This window comes from Hippichthys cyanospilos, chromosome 13, assembly GCF_059441005.1.
Source record: "Hippichthys cyanospilos isolate Australia breed blue-spotted pipefish chromosome 13, RoL_Hcya_1.0, whole genome shotgun sequence".
NCBI classification, from domain to species: domain Eukaryota; kingdom Metazoa; phylum Chordata; class Actinopteri; order Syngnathiformes; family Syngnathidae; genus Hippichthys; species Hippichthys cyanospilos.
The window spans coordinates 5,298,770-5,316,307 of NC_142381.1; the positions used below are offsets into that span (position 1 = coordinate 5,298,770).

Here is a 17,538-nt window from a genome sequence, read left to right on the forward strand (position 1 = left end):
ATACCGGCACACAGTAACATTTGAATATTGAAGAGCCCGAGTCAAAAATTCCCAAGCGCGGCTTTAAACGTTGCGCTTCAATGAGTGAGATTGATTGAAAAAAAAAGAAAAAAAGGCAGTAGGTTCTTTAAGAAGTAATTGCACATCGTAAAAACATTTTCCCTTTTACCTTGTCATGCTAATTAGGAAACAAAACCCAGAACTTGAAATAGCAAATTTATCATCCTGTTTTAATTGGAACTTGCAACAGCTGCTATCAAAAAACTATTTCCTCCCTTAATAAGATGTTAAAGACTAGTGCTAATCAATTGCACATTTGTCCCGAAATTTAGCGAAGCATTAAAGCGTGCTCTAAACCAAAGCAGTCAACTGTTAAAGTGAGCCGGCCAGCTCGGGTCAATAGACTGCAACTTTGCCGGGGAAGAGTCACAGCAAGAGAGGCTGGTGTTGACCTTTCTCAGCACAAAAACCTCTCTTATGCTACTTTTTTTTTTTTATTTATTTTGTGGCCTTCAAATACAAGTCAGAGGCCAGAAACAAATGTGTTTCCAAGCCTCAGCAAAATGCGAGTTCAACATCAGTGCAGCAGACGGTTGGCCAGCCCGCAGTCGTCGTGTTGCTTTATTATTTCAGAGGTGTACAAGAATGTTTCCCAGCCTCTCCCGGCGTGCTGTTTGCCTCCCGAGTTGCGGCAAACAGGCCGCCATGACTGCGGGTCATGAGGTAAATATTAGCTAGGGAGGCTTGGAGTAGAGGACGCGCAGGAGCCTTTCAGAGCAACCTTGTCAAATTATCATTAAATTGGCATCCCCGCACCATTCGTGTGTGTGTGTATGTGTGTTTTGTCGAACGGGTTTTTTGAGCAATACCAACAGGACGTGCTCAGTCATAACAAAGTGACATTTTCTGGAGTAATCCCACTCAGCTAAATGAGAGCTAATCCGATTTGCTCTGATCAAATGTTACAGTCTTTTTTTTTTTTTTTTTTTTAAGACGAAGCATCCAGCCGTCTTTTTGCACGGCTTCTCCTCCACTTTGACCCGGTTTAAATGTCAACTGTCTCTCCTGAAGTAAGGACAGCCATTTTACAAAATGTCCTACGTTAAAGAGATAGTAATCTTATCCAACCAGTAAAAAGTTAATATTTTGTCAATAAATGATTTGAAAACGAAATTATTTTTTCATTTAAAATGGGTACTTTTATCATTAAAATTTTCCATTTGTTGTCAACTGAAAAATGAAATCACAAGTGCTCAAGGGTCAGGAAACCACCGCTCACCTGCTTTCTGGGTTTGCTCATGTGACATTTACAAGCCTGAGCCATGATTGGTCGTTACCTTAATCTTGAGCACCTGAGGTCAATTTCAATGGACAGCAAGTGGAGAAAGAAAATGAAGTCTATTATTTGCATGTGAAAAGTAATTCAACTGTCACATTTATTATAAACAAAATATTAAATTGATTATGTTGAAAATGGTTGAATAAGTTCAGTATCCCATTAAATATCAAACATCTTTCTTGAACAATGGATGGCCATGTTACGAAATGTCCTACATTAGCAACGAAAGAGAAAAATGATTCATTCGCCGCAAAATGTTTTTCACAATTGATTGTTGTTTTCAGTGGGATCGTAAGAGATCGTAAGAGATCTCCGAACGTTGTGAACTGCGTGCATCTGTCTCAACTTTTCATAGCTGACATCCAGCAGCTCTTTTTTCTACCGCCATAGTTGACATTGTAACAACAGCGCCCCTGCTGGTTCGGACCAACCAGCGCACTTTATTTTTGCCTTAATTGCTTTAAGGTTAAATAACAGACACTTGTATTGAATCGACAGAATCTTTAATGATCAGTTAATGGATTACCATCCGTACCCTGAAGTAAAAGTTTGTTTGACTCTTTCCCACTGCACTTTTATCATGATGTATCTTTGCTGTTCAAACACTTTGGAGTAAAATCAATTAAGTAGACTTCAGTTATTGATAAGACAGGCGCCAGAGTTCTAACACATTAAAATCCATAACTAATGGGGCACCAGCGGCGACATGAACATAAACGCAGACGCACACCTAAATAAAAATAACAGGGCCAGCCCTCCTGCTTTCCTATACTTAGGCTCATAACTCATGGCCTGTGGGGAGGTGCTGGTATTGTTATATTTGGTGTCTATGTGGTACAGTGTAAGTTAAGGGCTGCATTAATTTATTAGCCAAGACAGCAGGTCTCCCCAAACTGGGAACAGAAAGTAAGACATCATAAATCGAGATAAGTCACCTGATAGTGTACTCTATTGTACATGGCTGTGTTATCACAGCGGAGTGTTATAGGCCCTGACACAGATGGATTTATTTAAAAAAACAAACAATGCTGATTGCCGTACAAGTATTCCTTTTTTATTGGAAGTCAGACTGTGCTGCTGACGGATATGTTTCAGAAGAAAAACAGGTTTGTCTGTTGTTATTGCCGAGCCTGCAAACGGCAAGATAATTGTCTATTGTTTTCAAAGCACACAGCAGCAGGATAATTAGATTGTGTGTTGGGGGGGGGGACACTTTGCAGAGCGCCTTATTGTTCCACTGTGAACTTTATGAAATATTCGGTCAGCATGGGGAATTGACGCGAAGCAGAGGGGAGAACCAGATGGAGGAATAATCTTCGACTCCCTGAAGCGGCGTGGCAACATTTAAAGAAATTCCCTTCAGGTGACATCAACAATAAATCAATAAATGTAATAAATGTCACACTGTTTTTTATTTGTCTAGAGCTTGGTGAGGTTGTTTAAATGAGTTCGACTTTACTCTTTGACGAGTATTGCTTCTGAAGCCATGGGCAAATCAAAGCAAACGGGTCATCGGATGGCCTTTAGGGTCCGCTTCTGACCTCACGCGCATTCTGTATACATTCTGTACAAATATAAATACACCAATGAACACAACTATATTCCTGCCCACCGGCTGCACAACAAGCTCCTATGACATGTGACATTTAGGGGATAAATCAATTCTGGCCTCTCTTGCAGCTGAAGGTCAGCTCTCCAGCTTCAAGCACACCGAGGCTATTTTTGTTTTTTTGTTTCTTTTGTCAAAAAAATTCCCATAAGGCGTGTGAGATTCAACACCACGCAAACACAGGAGTTGAGTCTGAGTGGGTGATAATTGCTACCAGAATGTATTTTATTATAAGCAGTCTGGGCTCACACTGCTGTGTTTTGATGAAAATAATAGGATCTTTCTCCCAGCAGCTTGCATGTGAGATGTGATTTCCCCGATTTGGTGAACAGAACATGGAGCCGGATCCAAGTGCAATTCAGCTCCCAAGCGTTTCAAACACTTACTCCCTTGCTATCTACACATTTCCGTGGGTCAGGGTCGGAAGGGTCCAAAGCTGACCTCCGGGGAGACAACGTTCAGAACACCTGGATCAAGTTGTGTGTTTGGGGCATTACTTATAATCTAGATCCTGTCGATTAAAATAATTAGGAAAAATGAGAGGAAATGAATGGAAAATAGTTCAAACTCCCGCATAGTCCTGATTAGAGCAGAAAAGTCCTTAATGTGGCGTATAAAGGTCCTTGTTGCAATTTGTTATAATGAACCATTTATCATGGCGCCTGTATTGAGGTATTGTTTATAGTGTGTAAGAGTGTAGCCGGTGGTTGAAATTAATCAACGCGAAATAACGACATTTTGATTTGTCTGTGAATAATTGCCACATTAATTTTACAGAACATTTAAACCAAGACTGCACCCTGGCAAGTTTTCTAACGAGTCCTCCATTTCGCACGCAGCCAACGAGTGAAAAAAGAAATGAAATGAGACTTACTTGGGATTTTGCGAGCTCCAAATGATGGTCTCCAGCGATTTGGCGGAAAGTAGCACCGTTCTACACGTCAAGATAAAGATCCAGAGATAATAGTTCCAACCAGCCGGTACTGCCATGCTGATAAATGTTCACACACACACACTCGCAGTGGGAGCCGAGAAGGTTTGGGGCAGAAAGCCCAGCGCGGCAGCGCGGCAGCGCGGAGTCGGACAGCCTTTATGAGAGTGTGGGCCGGTGGGAAGGTGAGCGTCGGTCAGTCGGGAGCATGTGAGCTCGCGATCACATTCATGTCCTTGTAGCCAATTTGGTGAGTTCTAGTCCGGGCCCAGCGTCCTTGACTGAACCCACGCTTTTGGTGGATGACAAGTGTCCTAGATGGCCCGTGGGCTGACGCGCGCGCGGCGACCTTCCGTTCAATAGAAGCAAACTTGAGGAAACGGCAGCTTTTAAATGATGGAGGCGCACAGTCAGACAGCTTTGTCAAATCTCGCTCTCCGTCTGTCTACTGGTACCTGTCGCTGCCTCCACATCCATCCATCAGTCACAAGTCCGGTTGGGGGTCCAAAAGCTCCGAGACATTCCAGGGCGCTCTTTCACTCTCGGCTATTCTTAATGGAAATGAAGTGAGTTTCAATTGAGAAGACCCCTCCGATCTCCGGGGGCTGCTCGGCGTGCGGTCCCGCCGGGTATCTGCCCTCACTCGGACACGCTCCTTGGCGCAAAGAGAAAATGAAGAAAGAAAAGAAAGGAAAAATCACGCGTGTATGCGCCTTTGCGGGTGGACAAAAGAAACTAGCAAGGTGGAGTCAGATCGCTCATTGAACCGCAATCCGGCCGCTTCCTTGCATGCCGGTGGATTTCTTCGGCCGCGTCCAAATCGCATTCACTCCGGCGGCTCCTGCCTGACTGTAACCCGAGCTGAAGCGATCTGGGCTTTGGGGACCGCCCATCGCGCGCATATCAGCCAATCGCATCGCTTCGTCCCAACTCGCAAGCAGGAATCGATGGCATTCGTGTGTTGAGGGGGCGCGGCGAACCAGTTTTTATTGGGTTCGGCTCCACACCCCCAATACCCACGCCACCACGTCGACCCAAATTCAAACGGACTTTGCTTTGACTTGTCGTCATCGCCAAACCGCAGCGAACTGCACGGCGGCCTGATGGACTTTAAACCCGGGGCTGTAAATTCAAAGTTGCCGGAATAGCCCTTTAACACTCGCACATAAACATATCTCCAGTGTTGACGCTGGAATAAATCTAACTGAAAGACTATCATTTCAATGTAAACAAAACGTCTAAATCTGTATCACTTGGAGTGTTTCAAATGTTTCGAAGCGACTGTCTAGGATTACAGTGGCAGTTATTCTCGTCCGGCCCTTCTCCTCTTTGAAGGGAATGGTGATTAATGGCCTCTTTGGATCTCTTTCGAGTTGTCCCCTTTCTGGATAATGAACTGCATGAGAACTTATCCTCCAGTGTTTAGAGACAATGGCGGGCCGGTAGCCTATAGTCGTTGCAGGCCATTCATTCACTGAGGAAGAAATGCTTGACACATAATTGATCATGTCCATGTCTGTGCCCCCTTTGTGAGTGCGCTGTGTGTGTGTTTAGTTTGGAAGGCGCTGGGAGAGAATTTCTACTCGTTTTTGACCAGGTTTGGGCAACCAATGCTGCCCCCTAACGGCTGTCAGCGTAAAGAGGAATGTGAGGCGAGTATGCAGCTGTTGAGCAGCGTTCCCCAAACTTGGCATGAATTACCGTACATTTGAGATCTCACATCAAAGACAACAAAAAAAGTAATAAAAGTGAACATAGTCAAATATATTTACCATTTAATGGAAGAGGATTTAATTGCTCTGCTTGTCATTGCACATCGCTGGCATAGTACAACCATAAACCGTTTGTTGTGAATAATCGTTCACAAAACAATTAGAGATAACAACTTTTTGTGGCACACCCGGTGTGCTCCCACGGTAAAATTTGCAAAAACATATTGCGCAACAGTGTGCTTTCAAAATATTTTATACCCCCTTCAAGGTCAAGAACATTGTGTTTTTGCATTTATTTGTGACAACGGGAGTATTCCACCGCACGAAGTGTTAAATTGGTTGTTAAGGAACAACCAATTACTTTTTTTCCATGCATATACAAATGACATTTTTGTAAACGCAACAAGATAAAAACTTTGGTAATTATTTTTTATATATTTATAAATTAAAGTTTTAAAGTGGAAGTCTAGTCAAAATGTGTTACTAAATACGTTCTATGCGCCAACACTAAACAGTTTAAACAACATTGCGTTTGTGAAATACAAATTAAGATGCAAAATCAGCAATCACAGCTCATCTCTTGATACTTTGGCAAGCTCATCGTCAGCAAGTGGCAAAATGGACCATAAGATGAATGAAAGCGATTGGATTTTGTTGCTCATTTATGTTCCACAGTGCGTAGAACATAATGTTTAAAATAAATGGTTTTACTTAACCTAATTTTACTAAAGTTTTACTTTCCTCTCTAAAGAGCATATGCACAGTTGGACATACAGATAAAAGGTATTTTTTTGGGAGGAGGGGGGGTTTAATTAAAGTCAACAAATGCCTCATTACTTGATGTAGTTAAAAGCATATTTTTGATTTATAATCACAGTTATTCCTTCCCGATTTGTAAAAAAAAAAAAAAAAAAAAGTCAGGCCAGTAAATGAAAACATGCCTAATTTTAGTGATGGCCAAACCCTTCATGTACATGAGGTTCCACATGGGCCGCGCATTCCATGACTGCAATATGAAATGGAATGACAGCCAATTAGAGAGTGACTTTCCAGCATGTTTTTGGTGTAACCCTTCGCTGACGCACCTGTTTCAAATTATCAGGATCAAAGCCAGAGTTGATCATATAAATAGGGTGTGTTGGAGATTGGAAACATTCAAAAAACGCAGGATAGGTGTGAGGATGGGACTTGCTGACCCCTAGACGAAAGCAATTCAGAACAACTATATATATATCAGTGAAGTTTATTTTCCTACTGCCTCAAAGTTAGTGAATGACTTTTCTGCACACTTGTAGCTCAAATTATACGAACATACAAATTAAATATGAGCATTTGTCTGTTCTTATTGACAAATATACAGTCAATATCTGCATCACGTTGATACCAAAGAGTTAATAAGGCATGATCATGAACCCAACAAGTAAGTTCAATTTGAAAAAAAGTTATTCATCGTACAGGTCATTTAAAGTACCATAATATTTTATGAACCTAAAAGTAATTGGTATCAGTATCGGCTATACTGGCACCAGTATTTACTCTGTATCGCTCAATACCAAAACCGTAAGTATCACACAGGTCTAATCTTCATACATTTACTTTTGGAATGCACACAGAAAAGATCATTTGCCCAAGTACACAAAATAACTGCAAGCTGAGATTTTTTTAAAAAATTATTTTCAGAAAAAAAATTGAGGGCCACTTAGATTGTGGGTGGGGGCTACATGCGCACCATGGGCTTCCAGTTGTCCATTCCCGCCCTTAACATACTCCCACTGTACTTCAAAAATGCAGAAAAAAACAGATCCTGTTTGTTTTTTAATGAAGTAAAAATAAAAAGTGACATTATCCGAATACCTTGGGAACTAAAACAGGCTCTGGAAGACTTAGACATTTGGGCTTAACCTGATACCTCTGCACGCACAGAGCCTCAGATTGACACCTGATCTTGCAGAAGGCAGGCTGCGTAGAAGAGCTTGAGGTCTACCACAGCCAGTGCTAACAGTCCAATAGGAATGGGACTCCAAGGCGTTAATAGTCAACATCTTGCACTACTATGATCAAGCCGTAGCCTGGGATCAGAAGCACTCCAATTGCCAAGGACAATATTACACCAAGATTTGCTGTGGGAAGCAATCAAAATGAATGTTGAACCAGCGGCGTTTACCATGACGAGTGGCACTGAAACAAGAACAACACGTCGTTGTATCTATTTCTTGGGGATTAAGGAAAGAATGTGAAAGATCTACAGAAAAACACAACGGCTTAACGGAGAATGATGTGCTTATAAGGAAAAAGAAGTGTTGAATGATACTTTCAGGTCCCTCATCATGGCCCACACACACACACACACACACACACAGAGAAGAGACAGTCGTCTAAGAAATGGTGGCATTTCCCTGTAATGAGGTCATCATGTTAATGTGTACACTTGGCGGTGATTAGTGCGTCTATTAATAGCCAGAATTAACTTAGAAGCTGCCACAACAACGGGACGCAATTTTTAATAGTGTGTTAATGTGTTGAAAATGTGTTTCCGTTATTCTAAGAACAATTAAACAACACAAATCAAATGAAATGAAATGCAGCTTCCTTTTGTTTCCCCCCAAGATGAACCCTGCTACCAAGGACATAGTCCCTGTCCAATCTGATCTTTGCGCTAAACAAACACAGAAACCATGACATCATTCCTGGATAAGGCAGCCGGCAGTCAGGCCGGCAACCTCAAAGTGAAAATAAATCACGCTTTAAGTAGCCTTCGCTTGCTTTTAATCTGCCCTTAATGAAGTCTGGCACATTTCCCCCCGGTGTGGCTCGGTGACACCGTCGTGATCTACGGGCCGAGCTCGAGGCGCGCCGAGCCGTAGCCTCGACGCGAGCCGGGCCTTTTATCGGGCGGCGCGGCTGCAGGTATGAGCCGAGCCCCTCGGCGCGCACGGGGTCAAGTGGTTAACCCTCGTTATCCGGGGGGAGGACGGGGAACATGTGACTGCGACGTTCCAGCCATAATCAATATCGAACAGCCATTAACCACTGAGACAACACATCCTTAAAAGCGCTCACTTACACACACATTTGCCATCTGTCTCACGCAGTTAAGTGTTCTCTGTTAAAGTGGCGGATACACGCGACCATAAACAACGCGGATTTTCTCCAAACAAGCAGCCATCGAAACAGTGGGAAAACTCCGCTAATGTAAACGGGCTATTTCGGGCGCCGTCGTACCAGTTGTTTCATTCCGCTTTGATTCGACTGCGACGGCGGCGAGGCCAAACAAAACAGCCGGCCCATCCGCAGACGTACATTTCCTGTTTGTGCAGCGCTTGATTGCCGTCCAGACATCTTCCTTCTCGCTCCGTCGCTCACTTCCTTCTCCATCTTTTCCATCCATCATCTCGCGGCTGACGGTGAAGTGCTGATTACAGACAAATAATCATCTGTGATAAACATATGTTCTCTGGAACGTCCCGGCAGGAGATGGAAGCATCGCTCCCCTTTCCTCTCTCGCTCCCTACTCCGTCATATCACTAATCAGATGCGATAGCAAGCTCAGACAATAGATGTTTTCGGTGTAACCGTTTTTGTCTACATATAAACATACAACAGCTCTTGATAGCGATCCTAATTAGGGGATGGCTCTGATCCTTTAATCTTAACTCACCACGGCTCCCGCCGTTACGGCTTCGTTAAAGAGCCCAGACGAGACTTCAAGAAGAGAAATAGTCCTTTGAAGCCGAACATCACAAATCCAATGGAGGAAAAGTGGCAGTTATAAGGCACGCGTTCGCACGGACACACTTTTTATTAACTGGCTGATTATTTGTTAGCGTAAAGTGCATTTTGTAGGTCTGTGGCTTGGAGGGCTTAGGGAAGAGCTAAATTGATGGAGAGTATATGCCGAACGCTTGCCTGCGGGATGTTCTGTCCATTCTAATAGAATTACAAGCTTCTGATAGATGCATCTTTTCTCCAGGGCTACTTGTCTGTCAAACATTAGGTCACACTCAGCGCCAAAACGGGTGGGAGAGCGCCCACAGGAGAGGGGGATTGAAGGGGGCCGAGGGCAGTGAGAAGAAAACGTCTGAAGAGGTGCCTCGCTCCCTGCCAAGAAAAGAAGGCAACAAAAGTGAGAAAAGGGGGTGAGCTTGGTAGGGGCGAAAGCAAGAGGTTGGGAGCTGGTGAAGGAGAGTGAAGTGAGTGGAGGTTGGGGGTGAGAGAAAGAGGGGGGAGTGAGAAGGCTACAAAAGGGGTGCATTTGAATCCACGCTAATTACGCTCTGCGTGATGGACAGGACCTGCAGACATGTCCGCCATTCTTTTCGAGAGTGTGAGAGGGTGTGTGTGTGCGGAGGGACGGTGTGACGATGGGAGGGGCCGGCTTCTAGTGGAGATGTCTACTGCCAGCAGCCTGAATGGGACAAAGACCTGAATAGAAACTTCAAAGCGACCTCTCCGAGGCCGCCGCCCCCCTCCCCCCACCCTCATCCCGGTCCCTCGGCTGCGTGATGGTCAACAAGCTCCCGTTTAAGTGTCTTGTGTTTGTGTGTGTGATTCTCATGTTATGTTCAAGCGGCTGCATTTTTCTGGAGGGAAAAAAAAAACATTTCAAAGTGTGCCTTATTTTGAGGATGTGTACTTTTCTTAGTCATGAGGCGGTTATGCTTTTAAGGGCGCATTGCAGGATGCAGAAATAATTGGAACGGAGGATCTGACTCATTCGCCCCCCCACCCCCACCCCTCCCTTTTCCCCTCCTCTTCACATCCCACCCTCTGAACTGAGCGCTGGCTCTCTTAGGCAGGACCAGGAGAAAAAAAGAGCCCACAGAGCTAACGTGCTGAAGGCATGATTGCCGCTAAATGACATAGAGGGATTTCACATCGAGATCCGAGTCTCTTTACTGATTTTGGCTCATATTTTAAGATCTTGCGGTGTGAGTCATCTAATTATTCCATCTAGCGTGGGCTTCTGATGAACCTCCACTTATCTTCACCTTCTCCACTTCAAAATGTTTCCTCTTTCAGCTCGACTCCACCAGTGGCTGCAGGAATAAACAGGAAGACTCAAGGGTGAGGGCCAAGCCAAAAGAGGGAAGATAAGATTTGTGTGATCTGCGTACGTGTGTGCGCGCGTGCAAATGTGAGACTCTGCAAGTGTGTGTGTGTGTGTGTCCAGTATGGGTCCACTTGCACCAGTCAAGAGTCAGGTCGAGCTCCAAAGCTCATGGGATTAACATGTCATTGTTGCTGCCCGGTGTCACCGACACGTCCTCGGTGACATCATCACTCAGGAGCACATGATTCATCTCACTTCGCTGCTTAACCGAATTCAAGTGCCATTGTACTCCACCTCTAATCTGAGGACCGAATAAAGTAGCCTTATCGGAGTTCTATTTTACGCTGACAGGTGCAGCGTAGGGGCCCGCAGCAGCTTTGATCATATTAATTGTACGCCGAGCTGTAATACGGGGGCTGTGTAAAAACATATATTTGTTCAAATCTTATCATTGTGCCTTTTTAAAATCTTTCCAGCAGCCATCATCTGCTTCTGGGAAAATACACTTGTACTTGAGCCACAGAAAATCCCCACCAAGATAACCTTATCATAAGATATGTTATCGCCACTCCGATGATGTCATGAGTTTTCAGTGCGGCTATAAATACAATGGCCATAAACATTCCTCAATGCAGTGCCCGCGCGCTGTAAATGGCGAGACGTGAAGAAAAACACTGCCAATGTACATATTTGCTTGAGGAGTACCAGAAAGAGAAAAGATAAAGTTATTCAATTATTGTCTAATGTCAAACATTGGTGTAACAATGCAACGTTGCAGGACGGAAGAAAGGGGAAGTGCAGAAGATAAATTAAATTCAAGCGTTGTAATTGTATTCTTCAGGGCAACATATCATGAAGAATAGATTTTGTATTGTTTGTATAAAAAACTGTTGTCTTGAGTCTGAGCGTTCATTTAAACACCAGTAAATATTTCTTTACATAGTTACCTATTTTTGAAAATGTATCTGAGTGTATGTTTTTCACATTTACACCAGTCATGTGACCATGCCAGGCCATCGCTACAGGAAGTCACATGACACGAAGTAAAAAAAAAATCCAAACAACACCTTGGTGTTTTGTAAACAACGTGGCATTGTATGCCTGTATTTAAGGTTTTGTGTTCCTGTCTATGTGCGCATTTGCGGTCGCTGATGTGTTATTAAGCCTAAGGAAGAAGCCTAAGTTTTTGTTTTTCCTTCCTTTGTGGCCAGCTCTCCTGGCTCGGTTTAACAGATGGACTCTCTCTTCGGCTTGGTCAGCCCTCGCTCCACGAGAAGGTCATCGTGCATGTGAGCGAACGCTATGGCCTCGGAAGCAAATAACGTTTTAACGAAAACACCTGCCGGTTGAAATTATACTCTAATTTTAAGTATTACGCGAGACTTAACTTATTTTTACACTGGACACATATAAGAAAAAGGATAAAAGACAACATTTAAGAGTGTAAAGTTTCCCTCCAGTTCCAACAGCCACTTTTCTCTGTAGGCTTCTCACAAGATTTTGGATCATACCCATCCCTTGATCAATTAATTAAGCAACTAGCTGACTGATTACACGGAATATTTTTTTCCTAACTATACTTAATGTACTTTAAATAGAGACAGAAGACCTATTATTTCAGAAGTAGTAGTTTGGAGCTATGAACTCACAATTGCCTCCTAGCGCTGGAGACAAAAATAAAGGTAGTTTAAACTTGTAAATCTAAAGGTGTCCTTGTTTGTAAGCAGCTGAGGGTACACAAGCACACTCGGTCTCACCATCAAAGCATTAGCAATTACTCCCATGCTCCTTCACTCTGGCATAAATCTGCTCTTATCTCTGCTTGCTGCAGGATCTGGGAATATCAGCTTCTGCATCTGCTCCAACTACAAACCCAGACTCTAAAAGCACAACAAAGTGGCTCTGCAGGCATAAATAAAGGAGGGAGGGGCACCGGAAACAAGAGGAGGCAGCAAAAAAAAAAAAAAAAATAGGCAGAGGGATGTGCAAGGGTGTGTCCCTGCTTGTCTTATTAGCTTGGAGCACTTTGGCTCATTTATATTGACATCTGTCAATCAGCAGTAAAGAACACATTCAAATCTGTTTTTTCTCAACTGACTAAAGCAGCAAAAGGTGAAAGAAGGAAATGAGGATGAGAATGAAAGAAAAGATTAACAGCCTTGGTTGACGGTTTTTCTGGAAGAGAATCTGTGAACTCTACCAAAAGGTTTCTCTCTGGGACTACTTTTATCATGCATAAATCTGAAAATGGAAAAAAAAAACGTCTGTTTTGTCTATTTGCTGAAAAACAATGGAGTTTTGGAGCATCGGAAATGTTTATACAGGAGGCTAAGATTAGAGGAAAACAAGTTCTTGTTTCAATGAAAACATCAAATGTGTTAATTTGTCAAAACGAATGACAAATACGTCTATGTTGAAAAATAACAAGGGAAGAAAGATTTTAAAACGCGCCTGTTATCCATCCCAAGCGGCGGCCACTATCGCAGCTTGCTGTCGACTGAAAATGACTTGATTGCAGCATCTCATGGCAGCCTAATGACCAATCAAAGCTCAGCTTGTTAACGTTCCACTAACAAACTCAGAAAGCAGGTAAGATGAATAAAAATGTGTTTTTCTGTTTGCTTGTTTTTTTACAATCAATCAGAATGTGCAAAATTGCCAGGCAGGTTTTTTTTGTTTTCAAAAAATGGTTGGCATCAAAACAATCAGAATAACGTGTTTGGACTGGTGCTTGTCAGCTGTTGGAAAGACTAATATCGGAGTCAAAATGTTTAGGATCCTGCATCCATCTATTTTTATCTGAGATCCTTCTGCAGTTACTAAAAAAAAAAAAAAAAAAACAGCAAAATCAGATGTGTGATGACAGAGGGACTGGGACACCCTCCAATGTTCATGCAATTCCCTCAGGTACTCTTCTGAGGTAGTAACTGAGGACACGCAGCAGAACAGATGCCGCAACAATGCCATTTCCAGGACTGATCAAATGGGTGTGAGCTATTACATCTATTTGATTGTTTGGTGAACAATTGTGCCTGTGTTGATTGTTTTTAACCCTTTCACTCCCGTTGGGACAATGCATCCCACGGCTTTTGAAAAACTGGCAGTGGGTAAAGGAATAGCAGCAATAACATGAAATGGCATCCCAGCGGTTCATGACACACATATTTACAGATTCTAGTGGCATTTTCCAACTTTTTTATACACAACAAGCCAGTGCTGGGCCCACTGTCAACAAGGTAGTTTCTCCTCAATTAACCATCTAGTAGTGCGGAAATGTATTGATAATATGTGCTGTATATGTGTCGTTTTATAGATTACACTGATTACTATGTATTGTAGGCATGTGGTGATCATTTTCACTTCTCTGGCACGTTTATATTATGATTCTTATGAATTTTTAACTAATTTTGCAAGTATCCTAGAGTCATAAACATGCCATAAGTACCCCCATCATAAAAAGAATCTGTAGTGAAACGGTAAAAGAGGAAGTCAACCCAAAGGTTTTATATTCAATAAATATGTTCTACGCACACCCATGAGTCTAAACATGCTGTCGGCTGAAAATGACATCAAGGTTAATGACCTCATGTTCCAAGCAATCATACTAAAGTTACTTAACCTAACTCACAAAACAGATGAGCCATGATTGTTTATTACCTGAGCAACTCGTGATGTCATTTTCAGGCAACAGCCAGTGACGAAATGACTGTTATGAGAAAAAAAAAAAAACATGTTTAGACAAGTAGGGTGTGCACAGAAGATTTGTAAAAACTCACTTTTTTTTTTTTTTGCTCTGGCTCGGCAAATAGAGTAGAAGAAAGCAGCCGGCCAATGTAACACTTGCCGCCAAGTGAGGTGGAAGAGGAGACGGCCATTCGCCAGAAGGGAAGCACCAGCGAGATGCAGCCCAGCGATTGTCATCCTAATGAAAGCAGAAGCCAGAACTGGCTCAGCGTTATGCGGGGCGGAATGATGGCTGCCTCGCTGCATGTGACAGATCATCCCATAAAAGAGGCTAATTTAAGCGTGCTGAAATATATGCTAAATTCTATCGTTCTCGATCCTTGGGATGGCGTTTTTAGTCAATGTTAAAAATGTGTTTTTAAATGTAATAAATGGGCATGAAAAATATTTTGGTTATGAAATTCATTACAGGCAAGATATTAACATCTGACTCCTGAAAAGTAAGTATTGCTTTCCAGGGGTGTCAAACTCATTTTTTCCATTGCTACATTGTAGTTAAAGTTTCTGTCAGATTTTAAGTGTTTTTGTCACATACAGCTAATTTTGAAATCAGAGGCTGGTAAAAACTGTTCAAAATCGAACCCCCCCCCCCCCAATTTTTAAAAGCTGAAGACACTTGAAAGTTTAGTATTTTAGCCAGAAACCTGATGTCAAATCAGCATTTCGCGGGCCACGTAAAACGATGAGGCGGGCCGGATCTGGCCCACAAGCCTTGAGTTTGACACCTGTGCTTTACACAAATGAACTCAAAGTAAAAGACTTGTTTTACTTGATGTTGTGTCAAATTGTCGACCCATTTTGCGAGGTTAGCGGTGTCCCGCTCTGTGATCAAACGCCACATTTCTCACACGTGACAGAAACGACACAGGTGAGCGATGAACGAGTCTGCAAACTATTTTAGGAGGATGTTTATTATGCTCACGCTCCACACAAGCTCACTAGCTCCATCTTTCATTGTGACCTCTTTATCACACCCCCAGTCCTCCTGCCGCTTTACCTTTACCTCCCTCCTGTCCATGCCCACCCAGTTTCCAAGCGGAAACCAGTACCCACTGCGAAGTCCTCGTACGAGACTGTAGAATGTTACTCGCCAGTTCAAAGCGAACACGAGCCCCAAAAATGCCCTCAGGTCACGAATGTGTTTTTTGAAACAAAATGTTGCGAGTAAATGTTATGAGGAAATACCTCAGCTCCAGGTGCTGGGATCAGGGTCACGGGTGAAAGGTGAGGGGTCACGCAGTGCCCCCTTAGGGCTGCGTGCACTCTGACCCCACAAGACTGATGAATTGTGTGCTAACAAGGACCAGCTCTCCCTTTACTGTGCCTGCACTCTCTCGTCTTGTCTTTGGCGAAATTGACCCCGCCCCTTCCTCTTTCGCTGCGGCGCACTTCTACCTGCTTGCCTGAACCTTTAAAGTACCTCAACATCTGTCCTCTCCCTTGGATTTATAATCATCATCATATCAGCGTCAAATGAGGTGCGGCAGCTCTCTTGCATCATCTACCCCCCGTCTACTAGCGCATGCAATAGTTAGGAATAGATTGAACGCGCCCATATTGGCCCAGCCATTGAAGTGCTCTCGTTCTAATGAGGCAAGCCCACCTCATCGCCGGCGCGTAGTCACACACAAGTGAAAACCTAATCACTGCACGTGCATGCTGCCCCCGTACACACACACACAAAGACTTTGCATTAGCACACATCTGCACCCTGGGCCATTACACACACACCTATAGAGCCAATTAAAGAGAGGAGTCTTATTAGTGGAGGTGTCCCGGCACTCGTTAATCACTGGGGTTTCCTGGCAGGGGCTTAGTGACACTCTGAGCTCTTCATCATCTTTATGGGTCCTGTCTCATCACTCCTTATAAGACACTCATCCAAACTTTAGTGAGACTCATGATTTAGCCGAGCGGCTTGGCCCAGCAACGCATTCAGTCATCCGCGGGTCACCTTTGAATAAGCTTTGAGGGATTAAGGAAGAGGGAAGTAAGGTCTCACGCGGCGCGCGCGCACACATTCGTACACCCACATCGTATGCATGATTTGGATTGTAAAATGACAATAGCGGTTCTTCTTTCTGCATGAGAAGCCATTATAATCCTCACGCTCACGCTCAGGCCCAGTGGGACGAGACAAAGTGGCTCAACAACAATAATATGGCGCGGGGTGAGAAGCTGTAGAGAATCCGATTCCAGGGTAAATATCCATCTAGTCCCCGCTTAACGGCGCTCTTGTTTTCTCGCCCGGCGGGTCTGAATGGCCTGTTTGGACCTTTGGACCACCTGCAGCTCTGCTGATGACAGATTCCCTCCACACACTTGGACCATCTCGGGCCTTGGCGCTAATCCTGCTGCTCGTGTCATCTAAGGTCAATAGTCCTATCACTCGTGCGCACCTTTAGCCGCGTTGACGCCTGTGAGTCAGAGCACAGCAAAGCAACGGCGCACCGTTCGGAAGTTCCCACGGCGCTCTAATTTATTATCTTCAACCTGTCCTGGCCTGTCTTATGAAAGCTGCTCCTCGTCACGGTAGGCCATTGATCCTTTACTCATTTTACTGTCACATTAACAGTGCTTCCTTCCCCTGATCTAAAACACATTCCCTCACTTTATTTGCTCAACGCATATTTGACTGCTTTGTTGCAGCCGAGATAGCTGTGAAAGAAGCTGTAGAAATGGAAACCGCTTGCGGTTGATGTGCCCTTACATGCAGGGTGACACATACTCGTTTGAACGGTTGGTTTTTTTCAATGTGAGAGACCACACACATGATGAGGACACTATCGCCAAGTGTGTTCCTACTGCTCTTACAGGCTGCGGTGTGCTCGAGATAACCAAGACAGCGCACCACACACAAAGATCTCGCCACAGAAAATTGGGAGTCCCCCCTCCGAACCAATCTGTTGTAATACCAAGACTAACACAGGGCATCCAGACTGCTGGAACACAAAAGGAAGAAAATAGCAGCAGCCAACACAGGAGAAGGAAGCGGAGAGTCGAGGCTAACTGGCAGAATATTTGATAGCTTGATTGTGATTGTAAATTCTTCTTGTCATTTTTATTGTGGTGATGAATGACTTGTGAAACCCAATGTACAAACTATTCAACCGATTGCTCTGTGTTGAGTGGCCAAATTCTATGAACACACGC

At 43.7% G+C, this 17,538-nt stretch overlaps 1 protein-coding gene across 1 annotated transcript in view; it reads right to left on the minus strand.

Annotated features, from left to right (window-relative positions):
* Positions 1-4,761, minus strand: part of efnb1 (ephrin-B1) — a 65,231-nt gene extending 60,470 nt beyond the window's left edge. The window contains exon 1 of the mRNA XM_088431714.1: positions 3,823-4,761. Within this exon, the coding sequence (XP_088287840.1) occupies positions 3,823-3,938 (116 nt within the window). The 5' untranslated portion in view covers positions 3,939-4,761. The remainder of the gene's footprint in view (positions 1-3,822) is intronic.
* Positions 4,762-17,538: the final 12,777 nt, after the last annotated feature.